The sequence below is a fragment of the Anas acuta genome, chromosome 3, assembly GCF_963932015.1.
Source record: "Anas acuta chromosome 3, bAnaAcu1.1, whole genome shotgun sequence".
Taxonomy (NCBI): domain Eukaryota; kingdom Metazoa; phylum Chordata; class Aves; order Anseriformes; family Anatidae; genus Anas; species Anas acuta.
This window is the reverse complement of record NC_088981.1, coordinates 9,991,199-10,012,065: the sequence shown is the minus strand read 5'-3', so window position 1 is coordinate 10,012,065 and position 20,867 is coordinate 9,991,199. Positions and strand designations below refer to the sequence as shown.

Here is a 20,867-nt window from a genome sequence, read left to right as displayed (position 1 = left end):
ATCAGTGGAAATATTTTGATTTAAGTTCATATTGAGGAGCAGTCTAAAAGTTACACTCTAAATTACACTTTAAAATAAGTCCCCTGGTACATTCATACAATATATATCGTGTGCTGACTCTGTGTAATTAAATTCTTGTCTAAAGTTGTCATTAAGTTGCAGTAAATATTGAAGCTAGCTTCATTGTAGAATTAGATTTACTTCTTGATTTTAGCTGATAAATATTCTTGTATAGAAAATTAATTAAATTAGGCATGCATATATATAAAAGGGCAGGGCTGGTGTTTGAGGTGTTAGGAGCAAGCAGGCTGACAGTGGCCTCTACCAGCAGCAAGAGAGCTGGCTGGTAACAGGGAAAAGCACAAGGTCCCACACAAGGCTTGGCAAGGAGTGAAATCCCCTTCTCTCATTCCTAGGTGAGAAATAACACCAAACTGCTTGCTAATTAGTGAACTCCAAGAATCCCTATGAATACAAAAAATTGGATAGCTTTGGAAGGTGGAAGTAATCTTTTTTTGTACACACTCAAGCCATCGTGGGTTCAGCTCTGCCATTAACTGAAGGGAATGGGGAAATTTCACTGAGTAGATTAGGGGTCAGCTCTATAGAGAATCTAAAAAATGGTGATTTTCAGAAGTTTGATTACAACAAATAGTTTGGTGGAGGAGAAAGTCTCAAAAAACCCCATGTCTCCAGAAGAGTTCAGGTGTGCATTCATTCTTATTAGTCACTGGAGAACCCGTGCTGGATTCTCCTGCTATAAATGACTCAACCAAAGACGCCTCAGTTGGAACTTGCATCTTTCAGAAACTGCATTAATTAGTCTGTAGGAAATCAGGCTTGATTACTTTCAGTGCTCACAAAGCTAGTTGTGTTTTTTCTGGAACATGGACAGGCAAATTGCTGCGATGACATATATATCCGACACGTCTTCCAAGAATCTCTCTCTCCCTTTCGTGAATGTTTGAATCTCTCCATTTCCCAAATGTACGCTTGTTTGACATTTTTATAACTAACAGGTGTTTTAAGTAGTTTTGTTGGTGCCTCAGACTTGCTCAAGAAAGTGAAAGAGGGGTTGTCGTTATCTGCTCTAGGCTGATTGACATTATCTCATATCATCTTCAAATTTCTTTCCATTCACCTCCATAACTCTTTCTACAGGCTGTCCTCCAACTTTTCCTCATATCTGTATGGTTATCTATTAGGAAACTGTCACTTAGGCAGACTCTTTTTAATGCATTATATTGTCAAGATTTGACACTCCAATGCAGAGCATTCAAACTTTTTTGATCTCTATAAATTTTTCATCGGGGATGTGGAGCCTTTCATAAATTTCACCTCCATAGATTGCTACAGAGCATATATAAGCTTGCTGTTGTCACTCACCCCGCACACCTCCTTCAGAAGCCATCCAGATATTCCCCCTACACGTCCACAGATTACAGGCTGTACAGCTTTAACACATGAAATGCAACATCCTTAAATGTCAGGAGCGGATGACTTATGCCTTAGAAAATATCTGAGTTTAAGATCTAAGTAAAAGTGAGTGTAAGTTTGAAATGTAGGAGATAGCTCCAATCCCCTGTAAAGGAGCAGGAGTCTCATGTTGTGGAAGCCTTAATTGCACATGATTCCTAATTGGATCTACTGAGCACGCTTAACAACCACTTCAGACATTGAGGGGTGATAATTACTGACGGATGGAGAGGAAAAAACAAGAGTTTTGAAAAGTCCGTGTGACATGTGCATGGCAGTGTCTTCTGTGAGGGTCCCATGTCAGCCTTTGTTACTGCAACCAATGAACCTATGAGCCTTACACCCCCAGCCCATGAACAACACAGCTTTCTTCCTGCTTACTATTGGTTGGAAATCTGGTGTTACAAACAAATCTTGTGGGGTATTCAGAGGTTTTATATTGGACATTTTGGTCCTGGCTGGTTTGACTGTCCTTCTCAGGAGTGGTTCACATGGAAGTTGCACAAGGCAGTATGCTGAAAATTGAGCAAATGGCATAGAAAATATTTTTAGTCATTCTGTAAAATTCAGTTTCCTTCATTCTTTGCTAATACCTATTCAAGTTCAGTAACAGAACAGTTACTAGGATTGTTGTCAACTGCTTACACAGCATTAAAGCTTACAAAACATCTGGCAATATCCAGGTATGTTGTAGCCTATAAAAAGTAACCTGGAAGACAGGAATTCAAATTTCTGATATTTCTAAGCATACATTTCAGGTTTTTGCTGTAGAACATGAGAGCTAAATGTGAGTCCTTTGCAAGTCCTTACTGGTGGAGAAAGAGTTAATAGTTCATCTGCTAAAATGTTGCCCAACTGTTATGCAAGCCTTTGAGAACAAATTTTTCTTTCTATCATTATGTCCTTTATTTTTTAATTTAATTTAATTTTATTTTTTTGTGAGTGAGGTTTGGTTTTCCATAGGTCTCTAACATCCAAAGGTGCAGCTACGTGTCTAATGGGCTATTCAAAACAAACTGTTCATCAAGGTCTTTTTAATACCACTTGAATCACCAATGTGACTAGCCATGAGTAACTTTCCCAGGTGCTTAAATATCCATACATACTTGGCCCTACAACCATGGTTCTGCAAAACATGCCAGTGTATACTCAGCTTTAGGTCTCCCCTGCACCCCCCAAAAAAAATAAATTAAAAATTAAAAAAAAAAAAAAATCCCTAAAACCTAACTTGCTGTGTTGAGTTCGAATATCACACTTCATTTTGACTGACCCAGCTTCTGTTCACAGAGAGTGCAGCAGTGCGCGCCAAGCTTCATTCCCATGTCTACACGTAGTTTTCTGAGGTTAAAACCTGAATCAAGTTTTTCCTTCAGTAAGGACAAGCTGCAAAGAGCAGACAACCTCATTAAAAAGGAAATCTATAAATCCAGTAATCCTCTCCTCACCTCTGCATGTTGGAGGTGAAAGCTGTTAACTGCAGCTTTTACAAGCTATGCATAAATGCAACCTTTTCCCACCAAAAACTTTGCAAGTGCGCATAAACAATAACAATTTCTGATAAATGCAATCCTGTTTCACTAGATTTATGTGCTAAAGATGAGAACTACTTAGGGTAATGAAATGCATGGGCTTGATTCTCCGCTCGCCTGAGTCATTCCATTACCTCCAGCGCTTGAAGGAAATTGCAGCAAGAGTAGAATCAGACCCTTAATGGTTGCAAGCTGCCATACTGACATTACACGCAGACAATAGTCAAAGAAATTTATATTTAGTTCCACAAGAGCAGCACATTAGATATTCTTAAGTGTTTTATGAGGCAGGACTTTTCTGACTATTCTGACAAAACCACCAGTATGCGTCGTAACCGGAGCTTTGAACAAATATTGCAGTTATGATTTACGGCACAATTGCCGGAGTCTTCCTGGCTTCATCTTTGATGGCTACTTACTCAGGCTGTCATTTTTTGCTCCACAGATTATATCTGCCTCGGCCTCTTCCGCAAACACTGGATTCACTGGAGTGTGTTACAGACAATACGGCTCTCAAACAATGAAGCATTTGTGTTCATTTTCTTGTATTTTATCTTTGGAATTCTACTATTTAGGTCACTATCTGTTGCTTCCAGCTACTCTTCCCTGACAAATTGTAGCTCTTTTTAGGCTTAAAAAGATATAATCAATGAATTCATCTATGTTATTCCTCTGGGTATAAAGGTCTAGATGTAATAAGTGCTGCACATAGTCTAAGATTACATTGCCATGCCTGAACTGCAGCCCCAAGATTAATTGTGCATTATAGGCCAAAATTTGAAGAGCTGCTGGATGCTGACCTCTTCAAAAATCTGAGATAAATAACACAATAAAGAACATTATTACCAAATTTCTCAAATGCTTTAAACATGGTCCCTCACCAGCATGAGCAGGAAGGATGCGAATATGTGTAGGTATATTCCACAACACATAATTTTATATACAGATAACGATGAATGGATCCTTTACTTGATTGTATCTGTCTTTGTAAAAGAAAAAACACCGCAAGTTTTAGTTTAGACAGGTAATCCTCGGGTTTTAGCGAGTACCATCACTCATAGTGAGATTGCCCATGAAATAAAAATGATCCTCAGGTATGGGGATGTACAGGAATTCCATTTTCATTTAAAGTCAAGCTCACTGATTGCTCTGCTCATGTAAAAAATTGCTGTGCTCTGAATGAAACGAAGATGAGTGCTTAAGCAAACAGTTACAAATTAATTTATAATGAAACATGACAGTCATAATTTAATTTGGAATGTATTTAAGATTGTTGTTACTATTTGTATAGGCCTTTTTTGCCTGGAGGAAGATGTGACTTCATAGTGAAATGTCAGCTATTGAAATACCAAACTTTTTACGCGTACACATGTATTAATTAATTAAAACCGTGTAGATACTTTCCTAATGAAGAACTGTTGTCTGCTGCAAGCAGTCAGACAAAAGCTTGCAGATCGAGGCTGGCACATGCAGGATCAGCGGGGCACCGGGAATTACCAGTGAGCACCAGGGCTGCTGAGCATAACCTGTGGGGTCGTGTGGCTGCCACGCAGCTTTTCCCTCGATGGAGGGAAGAGGGACCTAAGACAAGAGCAAGCAGGAGGGATGCAGTTTTTGCACCTCTCTGCTCTGCAGAGCAGCTGCCGAGGCCCAGCACCATGTACATCCCTGCAGCATCTGCTAGGCAGAAATCAGCTCTGTGGTGTGTACTCTTATTTTGCATGCATAGCTACAGAGTTTATTTTTTATTGTGTTTCCTCTTTGTTTCTCCCCAAGCAATATAAATGTATTTCTTATTCAGAGATAAAAATACCTAGGCTGTGGAATTTCACCTGTGATGCTGTAGAAGTTGCTGTTCTTTATAGGTATTTCTGAGCCCTAATAAACCTTCTGCCTGCACTGACTCCACCAATGAAACTGTACAGGGTTGAAATATTTCTCTGAGTTTTTCACTTTTACCAGATTTGCCTAATAAAAATGGTATAGAAGGGTTTTAATTCTAAGGCAAGACATGATTTATCTGTTTCTAATAGCGCCAAGTAACAAAAAGAAGCTCTATTCAGTTTGTTAATTGGAAGATGATATGGTAGGGCATTTGGGGACAGTCAGCGAGGGTGTGACCAAAAAAAAATCTTACTTTGTCTTGACTTCAGTTAAGAAACCATGATCCCAAGAACTTGTGATTTCTATTTGGAAAGCAGCATTTGAGAAAGACCACATTACAGGCCTTGAAGCATAATATCCCTGCTGAAAATAGGTATTTATGAAAAGTAAAATAAAAGCCAAAGCCCCTCTGTTACGATTAGTTTAATGGGAGAGGGCAGTAGATGTGTTAGCTGTCAGCTGTCAAAAATGAGATGTTTCACTCTCGCCAGCAGAGTTTCTTAAAATGCGGTGAAGTACTTAGATAAGGAAGTGACAGTAATTTGTCAAAAGGTAGTTTGCATCTTCCTCCAGCTGGAAGGTTTGTGAGGGGTCCTTCCCAGACCCCTTGTGAGAATGGAGTTTCCCTTGTACACAGAGCCCTGTTCTGCAGCTCGGAAGGCAGGCAGGTTGGCTCCTGTGAAAGATGAGCGAGCGTGCTCTTACCCTGCTCTGCGGGGAGACCAGCAGTGGCATTTCAGGAGGGCAGCTCCAGGGCCTTTCTCTCGTGGGCACCTGAGAAAATCAGCGTCACCTGAAAGGGCAGTGAGCTGGCTTTAAACTCTGGGGTGCACTCAAGGACACGCAGTGGCACGTGTTCAGAATGGTGTTTGTGTGCTGAGCTTGGGTAGCCATCATATGCTCAGCCTGTGTTTCGTGTTATGTATCTTCTGTTTATCCCCACTTCAAATCTGATTTGATTCTTTCACATCAGGGAATGAAACCTTCCTAAAAAATACTCTCCGGTTCCGACAATCAGTTTTTTCTCTTCTAGTTAGTTTATAGTCTCAAACCAGAAGAATGATTAACCACACCATCCTTGAAAACAAACATTATCCTGGCTCCTTTTAAACGGAATCATTTCTAGAGAAAAATCCTGAAGAGGCAAGGGTTGATAGGCTGAACGCTGTCCTAGCAAAAGCCTAACTTTGTCTTTTGCAATAGGATTTGACATTCTTGTGTCAGTACCTTAAAAGCCAGTCTTATAATTTTCGTATTTAATACTGATGGTAGAAGTCTTTTCTCATAGCCACTTTCTTGGCCAGTAGTACATCTGGCAAGTTACCTGATGGTTTAGATTTTCCTAGAACACCATGAAGACAAACATCCCTCAGATACACAGATCAAACCACATTCTCTGGATAAACGCAGTTTTTGCAACCACTGCTACTTGTGTTGCATTTATTTGTAATATGGCCATGCAAATCTGCTGTCTTCTGAACCATCAGAGCACTGCCAGCAGAGGTTTGACAACACAACAGAGAACCTCGCTATTTCATGTTATAGTATCTGTGTTATTATGGTGAGCTATAAACATTTTTCTCTGGGTTAACTTTGTCAGATCAGGAAGCTGATCCAACTCATCGTATGTTGCACAACAGCTGGAATTGGCAGGACAGGGAACTGCAGCCAGAAACTGTAAGTAATGCTCACTTGGCACAGCATCGCCTTCGGTAGACTTAAGGATTTGATTTTATAATCCAGCAACTAGCACCAAGAACGGTGGCTAATATAAAAGCACCTCCAGTAGCTTGAAAACCAATAGAGCTTACTGTTTCAGGGCTCCACTGCAGATGGTTATGTTTACAACCAGTGCCCCCACAAAGGAGTTTCAGTTTAAATTGACCAAGAGAAGCACTTTGCCACCACTATAGGTGTGTGCATGCAAAATTGAGGTGTGGAATAACTGAGTAAGTTAGTAGGCATGAGAGAACTGTCAGGTAAAGTCAGGATGGAATTCCCATCCCACTCCCTTTTACCAGTTTCTGCATTGTAGTATTTCCCAGAATGGAGTAGAGAAATGTAAAAAAAAAAACAACAAAAAAACGAATTTAATGATGATTTACAAATATACAATACTTACACTTTTAAGAGTTACAAAACCAGTACATATTACAGGAACCAAAAGCTTCATCTAGCCTTTGGTACATTTTGAAGTTATTTATTTACAAAGAAAAATCACAGTCACTTTTCATAGTGTCACATGTTTACATATAGGCATTTCTCAGTTGAAAAATATCTTGCAGCTTACCCACAGGCACTTTTTGCAGTTTAAGCTCTGCACCCATCTATCACATCGAGAATTCTATCAGCCCCTGTTAAGCTGACATGACCTTGCATTATTATGTTTTAACAGCCTTTAGTTTGAAAAATATGTATAACCCATAACACTAAACTGATTCACAGTTGCTGACATTTCACCTGGTATATTTTGTATTGCTTACAGTTTGGTAAAATGACATGGGATTCCTTTTTTAAAAAAAAAAAATGCTTGGTAATACTTGGTTAGAAAAAGGTGGTCTGATTTTGGTAGTTATGATATTTCCAACTCTTTGTGGAGGAAATGAAAAACAAAAATGTCCTTTCCAGGATGTTATTTTACCTTATGAAACTTGCATATTAAATTATTCCTTCATCATGTACAATTCTTACCTTAAGAATTAAGGTAACAGACACAAACTGAGCAAGGTTTCTAAAACCTATTAATTTCCAATAGTTTCCCCAATGACACATGTTTTCTGTACTTCCTTTAAAGCAAAACTTTAGAACTTTCACCTACCTGAAAGCAAACATTGTTTAGCCCATGTGTGCTCAAGTGTCTTCCTTTAGATTAAGATACTCCTAATAAGAGAAATACAGCCAAAATACATACAGTCTGTTTTTGAAGCCTTCTACTTATTTGGGTCTGCAAATGCTTGCACATGCTCATGATTTTTACAGTATACAACTTCAACGCATAACAGAACATGAACTCAATACAATCTTGAACTTCATTATGTTGAAGATATTTGGGACTAGAATTTTACCACTGGTACTTTTTAGATAAGACTAAATACCACCAGAATATTAATTGTGGTTCAGGATCAAGATTTTTTTTTTTTTTTTTATATCAGGAAATAAGCAAAGCTTGTTGTCAGTAGCCATGAACACAGTTTTAAAAAGTCTTCCAGCATTACAATATTTCCCTCCCCAAAACTTGGTAACTCCTGTCAAACTCAAGCATCTTTTAAGAATGCCTGCATTCTGGATTTCCTTCGTGCAAGAGCTTCTTGTTTCTTTCTTTCAATTTCTTCTTGAGAACATTTCCTGTTTTTTTGTTCCACCACAGCCACTGTAAATAAAAAACATGCATTAGGAGCCTTCAAGTTTGTTCAATATGTATTTTAACTCATCTATTTTCGGTGGCTGAAGATATATGGCAAGAGCACACCATTCTGACATATGAGGCACCCAAGTTAAAAATGGCTCATCTATCCTGTCCCCAAGGCAGGAAGGGGTATAAGATGCATGACCTTTGTAGTGCTAGTGATTACTGCCTCCCAATGAAAGTACTGGGATGCAGACATTTGCTTCAAGGAAATTTTACTTGGCTGCCCTTCAAGTGAACCTTGTGACATCAGGAGTCAACACAGGGGATGGCAATGGGTTAAGAAAATTAAGGCTATCAGAGTGAAAAGGGCTCTACAATTTAGTGAGTTAGGTAGAGATATGGGCACGGAGATGGTATAGACACAGGGGTCAGATATAGTACAGGTGTCACACAAATAAAACCAGAAAGGTTGAAAAAAGGTCAAAAGTAGCAATAAAAATCGGCAAAGGAGACAAGAACATGATAGCCAAACGTAATATTTTATATGTTGTGTTACAGAACTATAAATTCCCATACAATAAAATCCTGACTTCATTGGATCCAACAGGAAGACTCCCATCATTCTGCACGTCAAGTATTTTATTGTTTTTATGCACAAATTTCCAATTAATCTATTTTTAATAAGTAGCCTTTCAGACTGGGTAAATAATGAAAAAAAAATAATGGGCCTGTTGGCTTCTTAAAAAAAGATTAATTACAGATATCCATGACAAATTTTGTATTAGTTTTAGAAGAGATTGCTTAATGGCCATCTTTTTGTTACAGCAAGGTCCTTTTCCAAAAAAACTCAAGATGAGGGAGGAATTTTGTTGTTTCTCTTAAAATAGAATCTATGCTATCAGGTACTTTCTATTTCATTCATTTATTCTCTGAAACATTCCACAGAATGACTAGCTATCTCTCCTCTCCTCCCCACCTGACATCCAAAATAGCTACTTTCCATTTACTTGTTTCTATGCTGGGTACAAAACAGATAAAATACTGATTCTTTAGGTAATGCTGGCTGGTGGTATGCAGGAATTATTTTTTGGTTTTGTAACAGTGCTTCCTGAGAATGGAGGTTGGTATACTACACTAAATTTAAAGGCCTATTTTATCAAAATGAATATTGATTAGTACTTCACCAAGCAATTAGGTAAAATAAAAACAAGAACTGACTGAAACTTGACTGTCTGCATTTCCCTAGCAAGTAATATCAGTGCATAGAATATACAGATGATGGACTAATAACTGCGAGGCTAAGTGTTACTGTTTAGACTGATCACAAAGAGTATTTCACTGGCAATTCTGTTCACAGAGCAAACAACAATACACACCTACTTTCAGAACGATTTGAGGTTCCAATTTCCAGGTATACACTAATAAAAAGGAATTGGCATTCCGTATCATCTGCTGCCATCTTTCCCTGCCCCATCATTAACTGGGGTTTTATGAACCATGGCTGAAAAAGTAATTGTTAATGGCTTTTTTGTTTGTTTGTTTTTATTTTTCCCAAAATGTACTGTAAATTAAAGCACTGACTTGCACTACAGCATTTACCATGTATCAACAGTTTTAAGCAGGTCAGAATATGGTATGCTGACTGCCGCATCAGGATGTACTTGATCCTAATGATTCTGAGCATTTATGGAGACCATGAAGTATTCTGAGAAGTGGAATGAAGATGGGGAAGTGAAGTCCCTAACTACAAGAATTCAAGAGATGTGTCAGGATGATTTTAGTTTGGAGAAAACAACCTCCAAGTTCTCGTTAGAACATTTACTAACACCTAAACTGAACAGATGAACATTGAAACCTACTTTGAAATATGGTACAAACTTCTCCTTTGACTTTCTGATTACAATAAGAAAACAAAAATGGTGTAACAGTAATAGAACAAAGACACATACCTGATGTAGACAGTGCAAAAGACTCTGAAAGGTGCCTCTTGAAAGGTGGTTTTGTATTCTCAGGTTTGCTGTACAAAGCCACATGCACCTGATTCTTACTTCCTTCCAAACCCCGTGGAGCAATTCCAATGCCAGAATGACTCCCTGGATTTTCTGACCCTACATGAAGAGCGTTCTGAGAACTGTTAGTCTTTCGGAACTTAAACTTTGAAGGCACAGCTGATGTTTTGTTACCAGAATTGTTATTTGTTGTCTTTCCTGCATTATTTAAGAGATCTTGGCCGTCTAATCTTTTGCTACTAAAAACATTTATTGTGTTAGCTGGACTTGTTTCAGAATGAGTCTCTCTTGCTGGCACAGAATTTGACCTGTACCATTTTCCTGAAATACTCTTTGTAGTATCTTCAGAAGCAGCTTGATGATAGTTTTTAGATAGTGTATATTTACAGTCCATAGAAGTACCCGAGATCATTGATAGAGGGCTTGAAACATTTTTACAGTTCACTGTCTGCCCTGTTGTAGTCAGTCCATGTGTAACCCTTGAGAAGTTCCTACCGGAATTGTTTAGTAAAAAACCATCCTGTTTTGCATTTGTTTTTTGGGCCACGAAGCGATCAGATAGTCCTTGTTTAGATGCTGTGAAGCCACTGTCAACATTCGTTCTGGAGAGATTACTGGCTCCTTGTACAGTTTTAGCTCTTTCATTTCCTTGTTTAGCATCCTGGCTCCGAGTCTGCTTTTCTATATCATCACATACTTGATACAACAATTCATCATCCTCACAGTTTGCGTCCCACAGACTATCGGATTCACAAAACATGTCCAAAACCTCATCAGAGAATTTTGGTTCATTCCAGTCATCAAATGACGGAATACTTTTCTTTGGTATTTCAACTGTATTTACATGACCTGTATTAGCTTGGTTAACCACTTTAATTGCATCACTAGGTTTAGTATTGGTAGAAATACTGGCTGATTCACAGAAAATATTGGGCAAGTTACTCCCAGGTTTTTCAGTCCGTGGTCTGTGAGGATTAGGTCTTGATGGGAAAAGAACAGAGTTACCTTTAGGCTCAACAGTTTCATTTCCATTCTTCACTTGAGATTGCATTGAAACGGGAATATAGCTAAAATCATTGTTCTGGGCACTTCTCCAAGTAGAACCAGTGGTTGCCATCTTTGAGTTTTCCATCTTATTAAATGGCTTTTGTAAAGAAAGAGACTTTGCAACATTGTGTGTGTTTTTACTAGGATGCTTCAAAGGTGAAAACTGAGAACTTTTAGATTTGTGTACACTCTCCAAAGAAATTACTGAATTGCAGCTACTTCTTTCCTTTGTTCTGCTAGCATCACTGAAACCACGCACAGAAGTATTTATAGGAATTGTTGCAGCTTCCTCAGTATTAATCAACTCAGGATTTTGGGTTATTTGCATCACAAAAGAGTCATCTGCCAAAAAATCTGTATCCCAGTCATCAAAATCATCATGAACTACTCCAGCAGGCTTACTGGAGACCACCACTTGTTTCTTCAAAGGAGTATTTTTTTTTGTCAGTGTGTTAGTATCCGTTTTTGGAAGAGTCTGGTTCACACTTCCTAGTGCATAGAGATTATGTTTTTGACATGCATCTGAATTACCATGTTGTGTATTTTTAATTTGTTCAGGAAGGTGTTCCTCCTCCAGTGTCCTTTTGTTTTCATGGAAACTATTATTTAAAGAAATACCCGATAGTCCTTGGCTCAACTGTCCAGTACACTTCTGGGTAGAGCAATCAAAAAGAGCATGAAGAGCTATTTCGGCCTCAAGGTCTACAGAGTTTTGACTGCTAGACAGACAGGGCTCTGCAGCGGTGATGCCAGTGCTTTCTGCAACTGGTTTCAGGGACAGAGCAGCACCTGTTTCAGAAACTTCACTAAGGAGTGATTTCAGGTTCTTCCTATTTACTTCATCTTTGTAACTTTTTAAAGAATCGGAGGCAGTCTGGATAAAGCCACGGCCAAGCTTCTCTTGTTCCTGAACAGCATCTAGCTCTACCAGATTTTTATCAAATTCCTTGGCCAATTTCATGAGCTCCTCTTCAGGATTTTTTATTTTAAGATCTCTAGATTTAAAAAAAAAAAAAAAAAAAAAACAGAGGGAGAAAAAATCAGATCTACTGAGAAAGTTTTTCCAACTTCAGCTACACCATCCTACATGCTGTTTATTCTCTAGGTTACCAAGCTACAGAGTATGAGCGAATCCTACTGCTTTCAGTGCAGTCAGCATGCAATCCTTTTGATAATTCCCAACGATAACTACCCCATTAGCAAGAGATAGCAAATGCAAAGCTAAAAGCATTCTGTATGCTAATGTACAATTACATGGCTCACTATACATAATGGAACACCACATACCCTTTTTCACAAAAACCCAGCAGTGATGGGCGAGACCAAACAGTAACTTACCTTGTACAGCTTAACTTTGTCCTAGCTCGTACTTTTACTGCTCCAGGTGTACAGGGAATAGCATCCTCCCCAATCCATGTCCCTAAAAGGGAGCCTTCGTTACAGGCTGCTTTTTCATCCTGAATGATTAGATTTGTAATGCTTAGCAATTTGACTTCAGATAAAGATTGGACTAGACACACACCCTGCGTTAAAGTTGCTAAACCAATTAAACTGGATCAAATCTGTTGAAAGCCAAAGACAGGAGCTAAACCAATACAAGCTAAGCAAGATTACTGCAACACTGTCTACTGATAGTTGTATCAGTTTAATTATATCAATTTAAAGCAGGAACTTCAATTAAAATAATTGAATTTTACTTTGGTGCTCAAAGCTAATACTATATTTGCTTCCCCAATCAACTTTACACATAATTTGCAATATTCACATTACAAGCTGTGATTAGTTTACCTCCGTATACTAGTGAGGAGCTACTTGAGATACCCTGTCTTTATCCACTTACAGCAGCATTAACAGATCAGAGAATTTGATATAAATCATATTCTGTATGCTTCCTGGAAAAAATTCTGACTTCTTCCATTACAACTATTTTATCCAAGGAGCCTTTAAACAGAAACAAATGAAGTTCAGACACTGAATGAGGATGTTTCAGAGCTTCAAAGTTCAGGCTGCATTCTAAGTTCCCAAATCTAAGAGATACTCTATTGCCATGGTAAAACGTACAGAGGGATAGAGCATGTGAGAAATTACTGCACTTAAGCCAGCAAAAGTAATTAGAACTTTAACTGGCAGGTAGATTTAGGTAGGTTTTATTTTTTTAAATTTATATTACGAAAACAGAAGACAAGCAACAGATAGCAGCAAACCCAGTATGATATTATTTAGTCATGATAGGGCTGTCATACTTTAAAAAGAAGTGGCATCCCTTATCAAGGATTTTCCATTTCTCCCAAATACTCAAAATAGTGAATACATTTAACTAGCTCCGTTAAATACTAGCTCTGGCATATTTTGCAAGCCAAATACTACAGAACTCTTTTAGGAATGACAAGTTCTGCTCTTGCACTTAATAAAAAACAAACAATAAGCCTGCTATTGCAACACTAGCTTATTTTCACTTTTAATGCTGTGGACATCAGATTCACAGCAGAAGAGAGACATCAAGAGCATGGACCTTAGGGTAAAAAGGCAGATCATTTAGAATAATGATGCAACTTCACTATGTTTATATTATTATGGACTCTCTCATCTGAGTCTGTCAGATTTACTTTCCAAGTAAATCCAGTACATGAAGAAACTATACCTTTTAATAATGATAAATAAATCATTATAGATTTCCAGAGATCAGGGGTAATAAACTATATTCTGAAGATAGAACTTTCTAAACACAGCTGCCACAAGTCCATTTTCTTCATACTTTATTTTTACAGCATCTTTGACTCGAAAGAACAATGAGTCAAATGCCATGCTTATGATTTTAATTCAGTCCAGTTTTATAAACACGTTACTAGTTTTCTGCACAGTTCTGATAATTCTTCTTACCATGTTAAGAGAGACTACTGTAACTGAAGTTAAGTCTTTAGTAAAAGTGAATAGCGTGGCACTGCCCTGTTTGATTCCTGCATATAAAGAGCATTGTTTTAGAAAGTCAGTTACCTGAGGAGCAATACGATTAACAATTTCTGAAATTTCAACCGCACATCTCCTGGTAGAACGTTTGTTTTTTTCATTGCCTAGAAAAACAAAACAACTCTGAAAAACACTACAATTTATAAAGTGCACTGCATCTTAAAGCATACAATTACACTTGCTGATCAGAACTTGATGCAGCACTATATTTAAGAATTTATGGGATTTTAATAAAAGCAAAAGCAAACCAAGCAACCTAATTACTTCTGGATTCCCCAACTGCTATCATAACAGGAGGAGGCCTTTTTTCAATAAATGTGATAACTCCAATAATTGCATGCCTCAAACAGGCACCCTGAAGTCTGAATGTTAATATTACCGAGTCCGCGTGCAATTGGCGAATGAGGATCCCAAAAGATTTCTTGCTGTATGTCAGTGTCATTAACAGGAGAGCTGAAGGTAGGTATTCTGGATTTCCTACTCAGTGATCTCTTTGGAGTTTTATGTAAACATGGCTCTGTGTAAAGAGAAAAATGATCTTTGTTAAACAACAAATGAAAACCTGAAATAGCTTAGAAGATAGAATACGGCAAGGCACGAAGATTATGCTTTAGGAACTTTTTAAGAATCAAAATGAAGGTCATACTCATCACGGTTCCTCTGCTTAGAAGAGCATTTTTCATAACTACACTTGATGCGATCTTTGTCAGTTATGTCACCCGAGCTAACAGATACAGGGTGCTGACAGCTGTATGCTCGGCATCGTGGTGCTAAGGATGAAGATCGTCTATCCTATTGGGGGGAGCATTGGCTTTAGTGTATGTTAACAAAAATAAGAGTATATATGCTTATAGGGGAGAGTGTTTTGTATTCTGATTTGCTCTGTGTTTTTCACCCAGACTCTGGTTTGAGTCAAAACTTCTGCGGGCCCCTGCAGCACCGTGGGTCACACCCCACCTGCCTACACCTCCCCGACGGGGGCTTTGCGAGGCCGGCCTGACAAAACCAAGCTGCAGAGCAGCAGCCCCGGGGCTCTCGGTGAGCAAACCCGAGACATCTCACAGCGCTGCCCTGTCACCCTGCCCTTACGGGTACAGGCGTGCAGGCCCACGGGAACCATTTTAAAGCTGTCTGTCCTGCCTCAGAGGCCCCCCTCCCTGCTGCTGCTGCTGCTGCTCGGCGCCCGGTACCTGCAGCGCCGCGCCCCGCCGCCTCCCCCGCGGCCAGGCCCAGACCCAGGCCCGGAGCCGAGCTCAGGCTCGGGCCCGCCCCGCCCTCCTCCGCCGCCTCCGCTCCGTCCTCCGCCGGCCGCCGGCCGAGCCCCTCGAGGCCGCCGCCGCCGCCTCCGCTGCGCCTCCTCAGGGCGAGGGGCCTGAGGCAGGGCTCGCGCCGCCGGCTACCGGGCATCCCGCCGCCGCCGCGCCCGCCCCGCCGCCGCTGCCGCCGCCGCCATTTTGCCGGGGATCCCGGCCAGCCGCCGCCGATTGGCCGCCGCCGACCCGCGCCGCGCGGCTATTGGCTGCGGAGCGCCCAGGGGGCGGGAGCGGAGGGTTGGCCCCGCCCCGCCTCACCGCAGCCGCCGTGAGGTGCCTGAGGCACGCGCTGGGGCGGCCGTTAAACGGTAGCGGGGGGGGCGCTGAGGGGGCGCCTGTCCTGTCCCTGCGGGGTGGCCTCGGGGAAAATAAACCAAAAAATAGAGGCAGCCCCTGCAGCCCGGCCCTGGGCTGGCACGCAGGGACCTACAGAAGGCGAACTGCGTGTTAAGGGCAGACCCAACACACCACCAGGTCCCTGAGGGACCCTGCCCCTACACCTCTGACCCCACACCGGTATTGCAGGCAGTGTAAACGCAAGCACATAGCGTGTGGCACTGTGGATATTTCCTCCTCACCCCGCTTCATGAAACATATAAACACATCTACCAAGCGTACAGGTCAAGGAGTAAGCTGCTTACTCAGGTCAAGGAGCCAACTGCATGCGCGTTGGTCGCCTGCCTGGTTTTCATGTAATCATTCTGGACTACTTTGGGGTCACACTTCATCTGTCAGGCATGAGCAGTGGAGTTTGGTCTAGGATCAGGAGCGTAAGGAGTTTTAAAGTCACAAAAAATGGATTCCCTGAATTGGGAAACCTCGTTCCGCCTGAGGCCTCAGGCAAGCAATATGGTTTTTCACTTCTCTGTTCTCAAGAGCATAATTAAGACGTTTTAACAAGGAAAAAATTAAGTGCTATGTATTAAACAGAGAAATTGTTACATACATGGCTAAAGTATCACAGTTAATCACAGAAAGTTGTGACGTTTGAGTAATCCGTTTGTTTATGTCGTACCCATCAAATGTAACTCAGAGATCAGCCTGAACAAATGGATCTAGAATTAGGCTCCAGAATCCATCACTGAGCATCGAAGCGTGGCTGCTGGCTTGTACTCACACCAACACGGGCAGATCTTTGCATTGGTCTAAAGCATGGTGAAGGTATGTGTGCGTATGATCGCTGGTTGGCAAGACAGTAATTAAAAGCTGCAATGCATCATGCAGGTACAAAAATGGCCTTTCCTGGGCTCTCTGCCCTAGGTGCAATATAGATTTCTTTCCCTGTTGTTTCCAGGTGAGATGGATGCTGAGGACTGATTCTGTTTACAGTGGTAGTTGCAGGATAACGAGGCATTAGAATTAACACACTTACTAAAAAGTGCTACTAAAATATTGGTGTCTTCTACCACTTCCTAGCGCCCACTTAGCAGCTGGGTACTGTGAAGCAGTCTGCTTTCATGCTCCTGTATGTTAGCAAGTGTAGTCTGAAATACTGTCATAAATAATGAAAATCAAGTGACATCTGTCAAATTTACCAAGTGCTGTGAATTTTGCAGTGCTCGCTTTGATTTCTTCTTTTCTCCCTGCTTATTGTTCACAAACCTCCTTCATAAAATGTGAATATTTGCCACGGGTCTTTCACTCACTAGCGAGATTTTACTTGTACAGTAAATGCATTTTGAAAAAGAACATTTTAAATGTGTGGCTACTTCTGTATGAGACATGTTGGTACATCAGTTTAAGCATATACAAAGCCGTGGTTCCAAAACTTGGGAGAAAAACACCAAACCAAACAAAAACCTGTACTCTACGGAAAAGTTGAACAGCAGGTACATGATGGAAGAAAACCCCTTTCCTAACAAATAAAAGTGTGGGTATTTCATTACAGCTCAAGAACTTCGCTCTGAGCTGATGCTGTTTATTAAGTTAAGAAATGTGGTGGAAGTCTGTGATGTTGAAGGGTTTCTCTGTGGAGCTGTAGCCTCAAGGAGGAGGGAGTTTGCATTCCCTTGTCATGGTACGAGCAGCTGGATCAATGGCTAATTGTGGTGAGGCTGCGTTCCAGGGACTTGCAGCAAACTCCTAGTGCTGCACTTGTGAGTCCTACTTTCAAATCAAGAGGGATAAATAATGGAGGAGATTGAATGAATAATAAAGTTAGTTCAGTTTTTAATAGTTCTATAAACTGCCTGAGAACTTTTTCCTGTATTTTATGAGACAAAGATCTTAAATGAAATAAATGTGGAAGATCTGAGAAGTTTCCTAAGAAATACCCATCAGTGTAATGAGAATATTGCAAATACAAGTGAAAAAATGCTCCTCTCTAAAATCCTTTGAGCATAGAGCTTTAAAGTGAGCATTTTTATGTTGGGAAGACTATGTATCATTAGTGAGATTTTTCAAAGTATCTCATACATCACATTAATGTAACTAACAAAGAGAAGTTACTTTTTGTAACTCTCATTCCATAACATTTCATTCTGTAACTTTCATCTTTCATTTTTGTCAGGGGCTGGTAAAAAGGAAAATCGATGATAGTGGAAATATCAGGATTTGTTGGAGAACGGAAGTTATTATAAATAATTAATTTAATTTGACAAATAATATCTTTTTCCCAGGATGTTTTTAAATGCCCTGTGACATTTTCAGTGAACTATCTTGGGCTTTTGTGTGTTTCCAAACTATATTTTCATGTCATATTTTTCTTGTCTTTACTTATCTTTTTTTTTTTCTACTTTATTTTCAGTGCTTACAAGCACAGAAAAAGAGATAAACAAAACACAGACACGCACTCATAGCTTGTCTCAAATGAGAATGTGTGTATGCATGTTGATTACCTGAGACCAGGTGAAATAAAAATTTCCTGAGCCATATGTTACTTGGATAATTTGTTTTAAAAAATGGTTTGGGTACAAACTCTGCAACTCAATATGTATTTTAAGCATAAATGAGTTTTCTCCTAGGGAAGGAATGCTACAGTGTATGTAGCTGGGTAGCCACCTGCTCTGTGTACCTGAGGAAACCAGATAAATAGGTCATGGTCTCTCCTCTTCCTCTGCAGTGTGACTGCTGGCAAGGCAGGCATTAAGGCAAGCCGTGGGCTATTACACCTATTAGAACCTGTCTGTTGCTTTGGTTGTGTACAAAAACAAAATACAAAACCAGATGCCTACCAAAGCAAGATGTATCTGCGTTTATAGCACAACTTCATTCAGCCTGCAGTTCTGCAGACATCCCGAAGAAATGTCAGTGGCCCTGAGATCAAAAGCCTCTGGCCACACTTCCTTGAGTGGACTGCCCTCAGCTTTGTCATGTATTTCTGTAGAGTATGGCTCAGCGAGGCTCAGAGGTATGCAAGGGGCCACCGAACAAGGTAGTTTTGAAATGTCCTAGCCAGCTTTGTCCACTCAGGGCCAGCCTGGATGTTTCTGTGCAGCACCGCCTCGTGCCACGCAGCTGTGCCCTGGTGTGTAAGGGCATTCATGCCTGGCAAAAGGAGATGCTGGTATGTGTGCTGGGGAGAACCACAGAGTCGTGGGATGCAGCAGGGAGGGGAGCTATCCAAACAGAGAAGTGAATTTAGATGCTTAAGGTAAGACACATGTATAAATGCAACCCCCAGGACCCAAAGAAAAATAAACAAAGACACCTGTATAAAACTTACCGTGAAAGCAGAAAATTCTAGCCACAATTTTCCACTTTTTTTTTTTTTTTCCCCCCAGAAATCTTGCTCATCCATATATTCTCTTAAGAAGCCTTGGAGTGTTTACTAAAATGGAGCACTACATGACAGCAGATACTTCATGCAAGTTCACTGAAAGAGATATGTGTTTTGTTGCCTTCTTTGGGACCTTAGGAAAAACTGAGAGGGTATCTGAAATGTTAACTTAATGGACAATAATTTTTTCCATCCATAGGGGAATGCGGGCATCGTGCGTGTATTTTTGCTTTTATTAATAGCATTTTGATAGCACAGTTGTAAAGCTTGTCCTTGGCTTGCCTTGAAATATCATACTGACTTCACTTATTACTTTAATTTTCCAAGGTGAAATGTTCACGGAGCAGAAACCGGTGAGGAAAATATGGCCCAAACAGTTACATATACCTTTATTTTCAAAGTGCTGTCCAGAAGGGTTTGCAGCGCTTTTGGCTGATGCATAAATTGACCTAGACAGTAAATGATACATGACCTTAAAATATCTGAAGTAGCCTTGCTTGAGAATTTTCAGTAGAGAGTTATTAAATGTCAGAGTAATTTACACAAGCATAGCCTAGTTTATGCTTTTGCATTCTCTTTCCCTCTTTCTTTCCACCATGCCATCCAAGAACCATAGAAGCTTTAAAAATTTTACATATATCTCCTTTTTTCTTCTTTTATTGTAGAGGTTTATCTTTTTTTTTTATTTATCGCACGCAGAAAATCTAGTCAAATGTGAGTATAATATAGCTCGCAAAGGCCTGATCCAGCAGAGCACTTAAGTACCTGCATAACTTCATCGTGATGACATTTTCCATTGCTCATTAACTGGCATTTAAAGAAAATTTTCCATTGCTTGGTGTCTGGGCATTTAAAGGAAATTGTCAGCCAAAATGGGCCAGCCCATTTTGAAGAAGAATTAGGTCAGGCAGCTGTAGGGAGCCCTGGAGGTTCGGGCCCTGTGCTGAAAGCTGGTGCTAGCCACCAGGAGGGCATCCTATTAGGAGTTCATTGTAGTGAGCCTCAACTCCACAGCTCTTCAAGGGTGCTCAGGGTGAACTATGCTGAGGAGATGCATCATGGTTGTGCAAGACTGGGGAGACCACTGTTTGTAGAACTTCTGCCTAAGATTTTAGCTGGGTCAGGTAGCTTCAGCACAGTGCTGTGGGCAGGCATCTCGCTGCCTTCTCCCTCTGCAGCGGGTGCAGTAATCTGGGTATCTCGGCGCTGTGCTGGCTCATGCTGCATGGGCTTGCAGCAAAGAACAACCAGGAGGAGTCGAGGCAGCCGTGCCTCTCTGCTCACCTCTTTGCTACATCTGGCTCTGCTGCCCATGAGCTTTCAGAGCTTTTCAGTATTTTTCACTAGTGTCTGTGCTCTCATTGTTCACTACCAAGGAGGACATGCAGCTAGGGTGATCTCCCAGCTCAGATGCATCCTCTACTACCTCATTGCTTATATGCTTATATGTGAAGAGAAGATATAAATGAGGGTAGGATCAAAAAAAGTTCATAAAAATTACAGCAGCAAGATTCTCTCTTTTTTTTTTTTTTTTTTAAATCTGTTGATCCTGTTTTTTCACAGCTCCAGGCTATC

At 40.4% G+C, this 20,867-nt stretch overlaps 1 protein-coding gene and 1 long non-coding RNA gene across 9 annotated transcripts in view; one reads left to right on the top strand and one right to left on the bottom strand.

Moving 5' to 3' along the window:
• The window catches only part of LOC137853359 (uncharacterized), a 484,321-nt gene that overhangs the window by 160,229 nt on the left and 303,225 nt on the right, over positions 1–20,867 (top strand). For all 8 annotated transcript variants that reach the window (XR_011094435.1, XR_011094436.1, XR_011094434.1 and 5 more), the window contains one exon: positions 6,490–6,566. This is a non-coding gene — a long non-coding RNA (uncharacterized lncRNA). The remainder of the gene's footprint in view (positions 1–6,489; positions 6,567–20,867) is intronic.
• Positions 6,954–15,738, bottom strand: ETAA1 (ETAA1 activator of ATR kinase). Its single transcript, XM_068675643.1, has 6 exons — positions 15,452–15,738; positions 14,641–14,778; positions 14,289–14,365; positions 12,633–12,751; positions 10,188–12,289; positions 6,954–8,259 (listed from the first exon to the last, which is right to left on the bottom strand). The coding sequence occupies exons 1-6, from the start codon at positions 15,666–15,668 to the stop codon at positions 8,144–8,146; spliced, it is 2,769 nt and encodes a 922-aa protein (XP_068531744.1). The 5' UTR covers positions 15,669–15,738; the 3' UTR covers positions 6,954–8,143.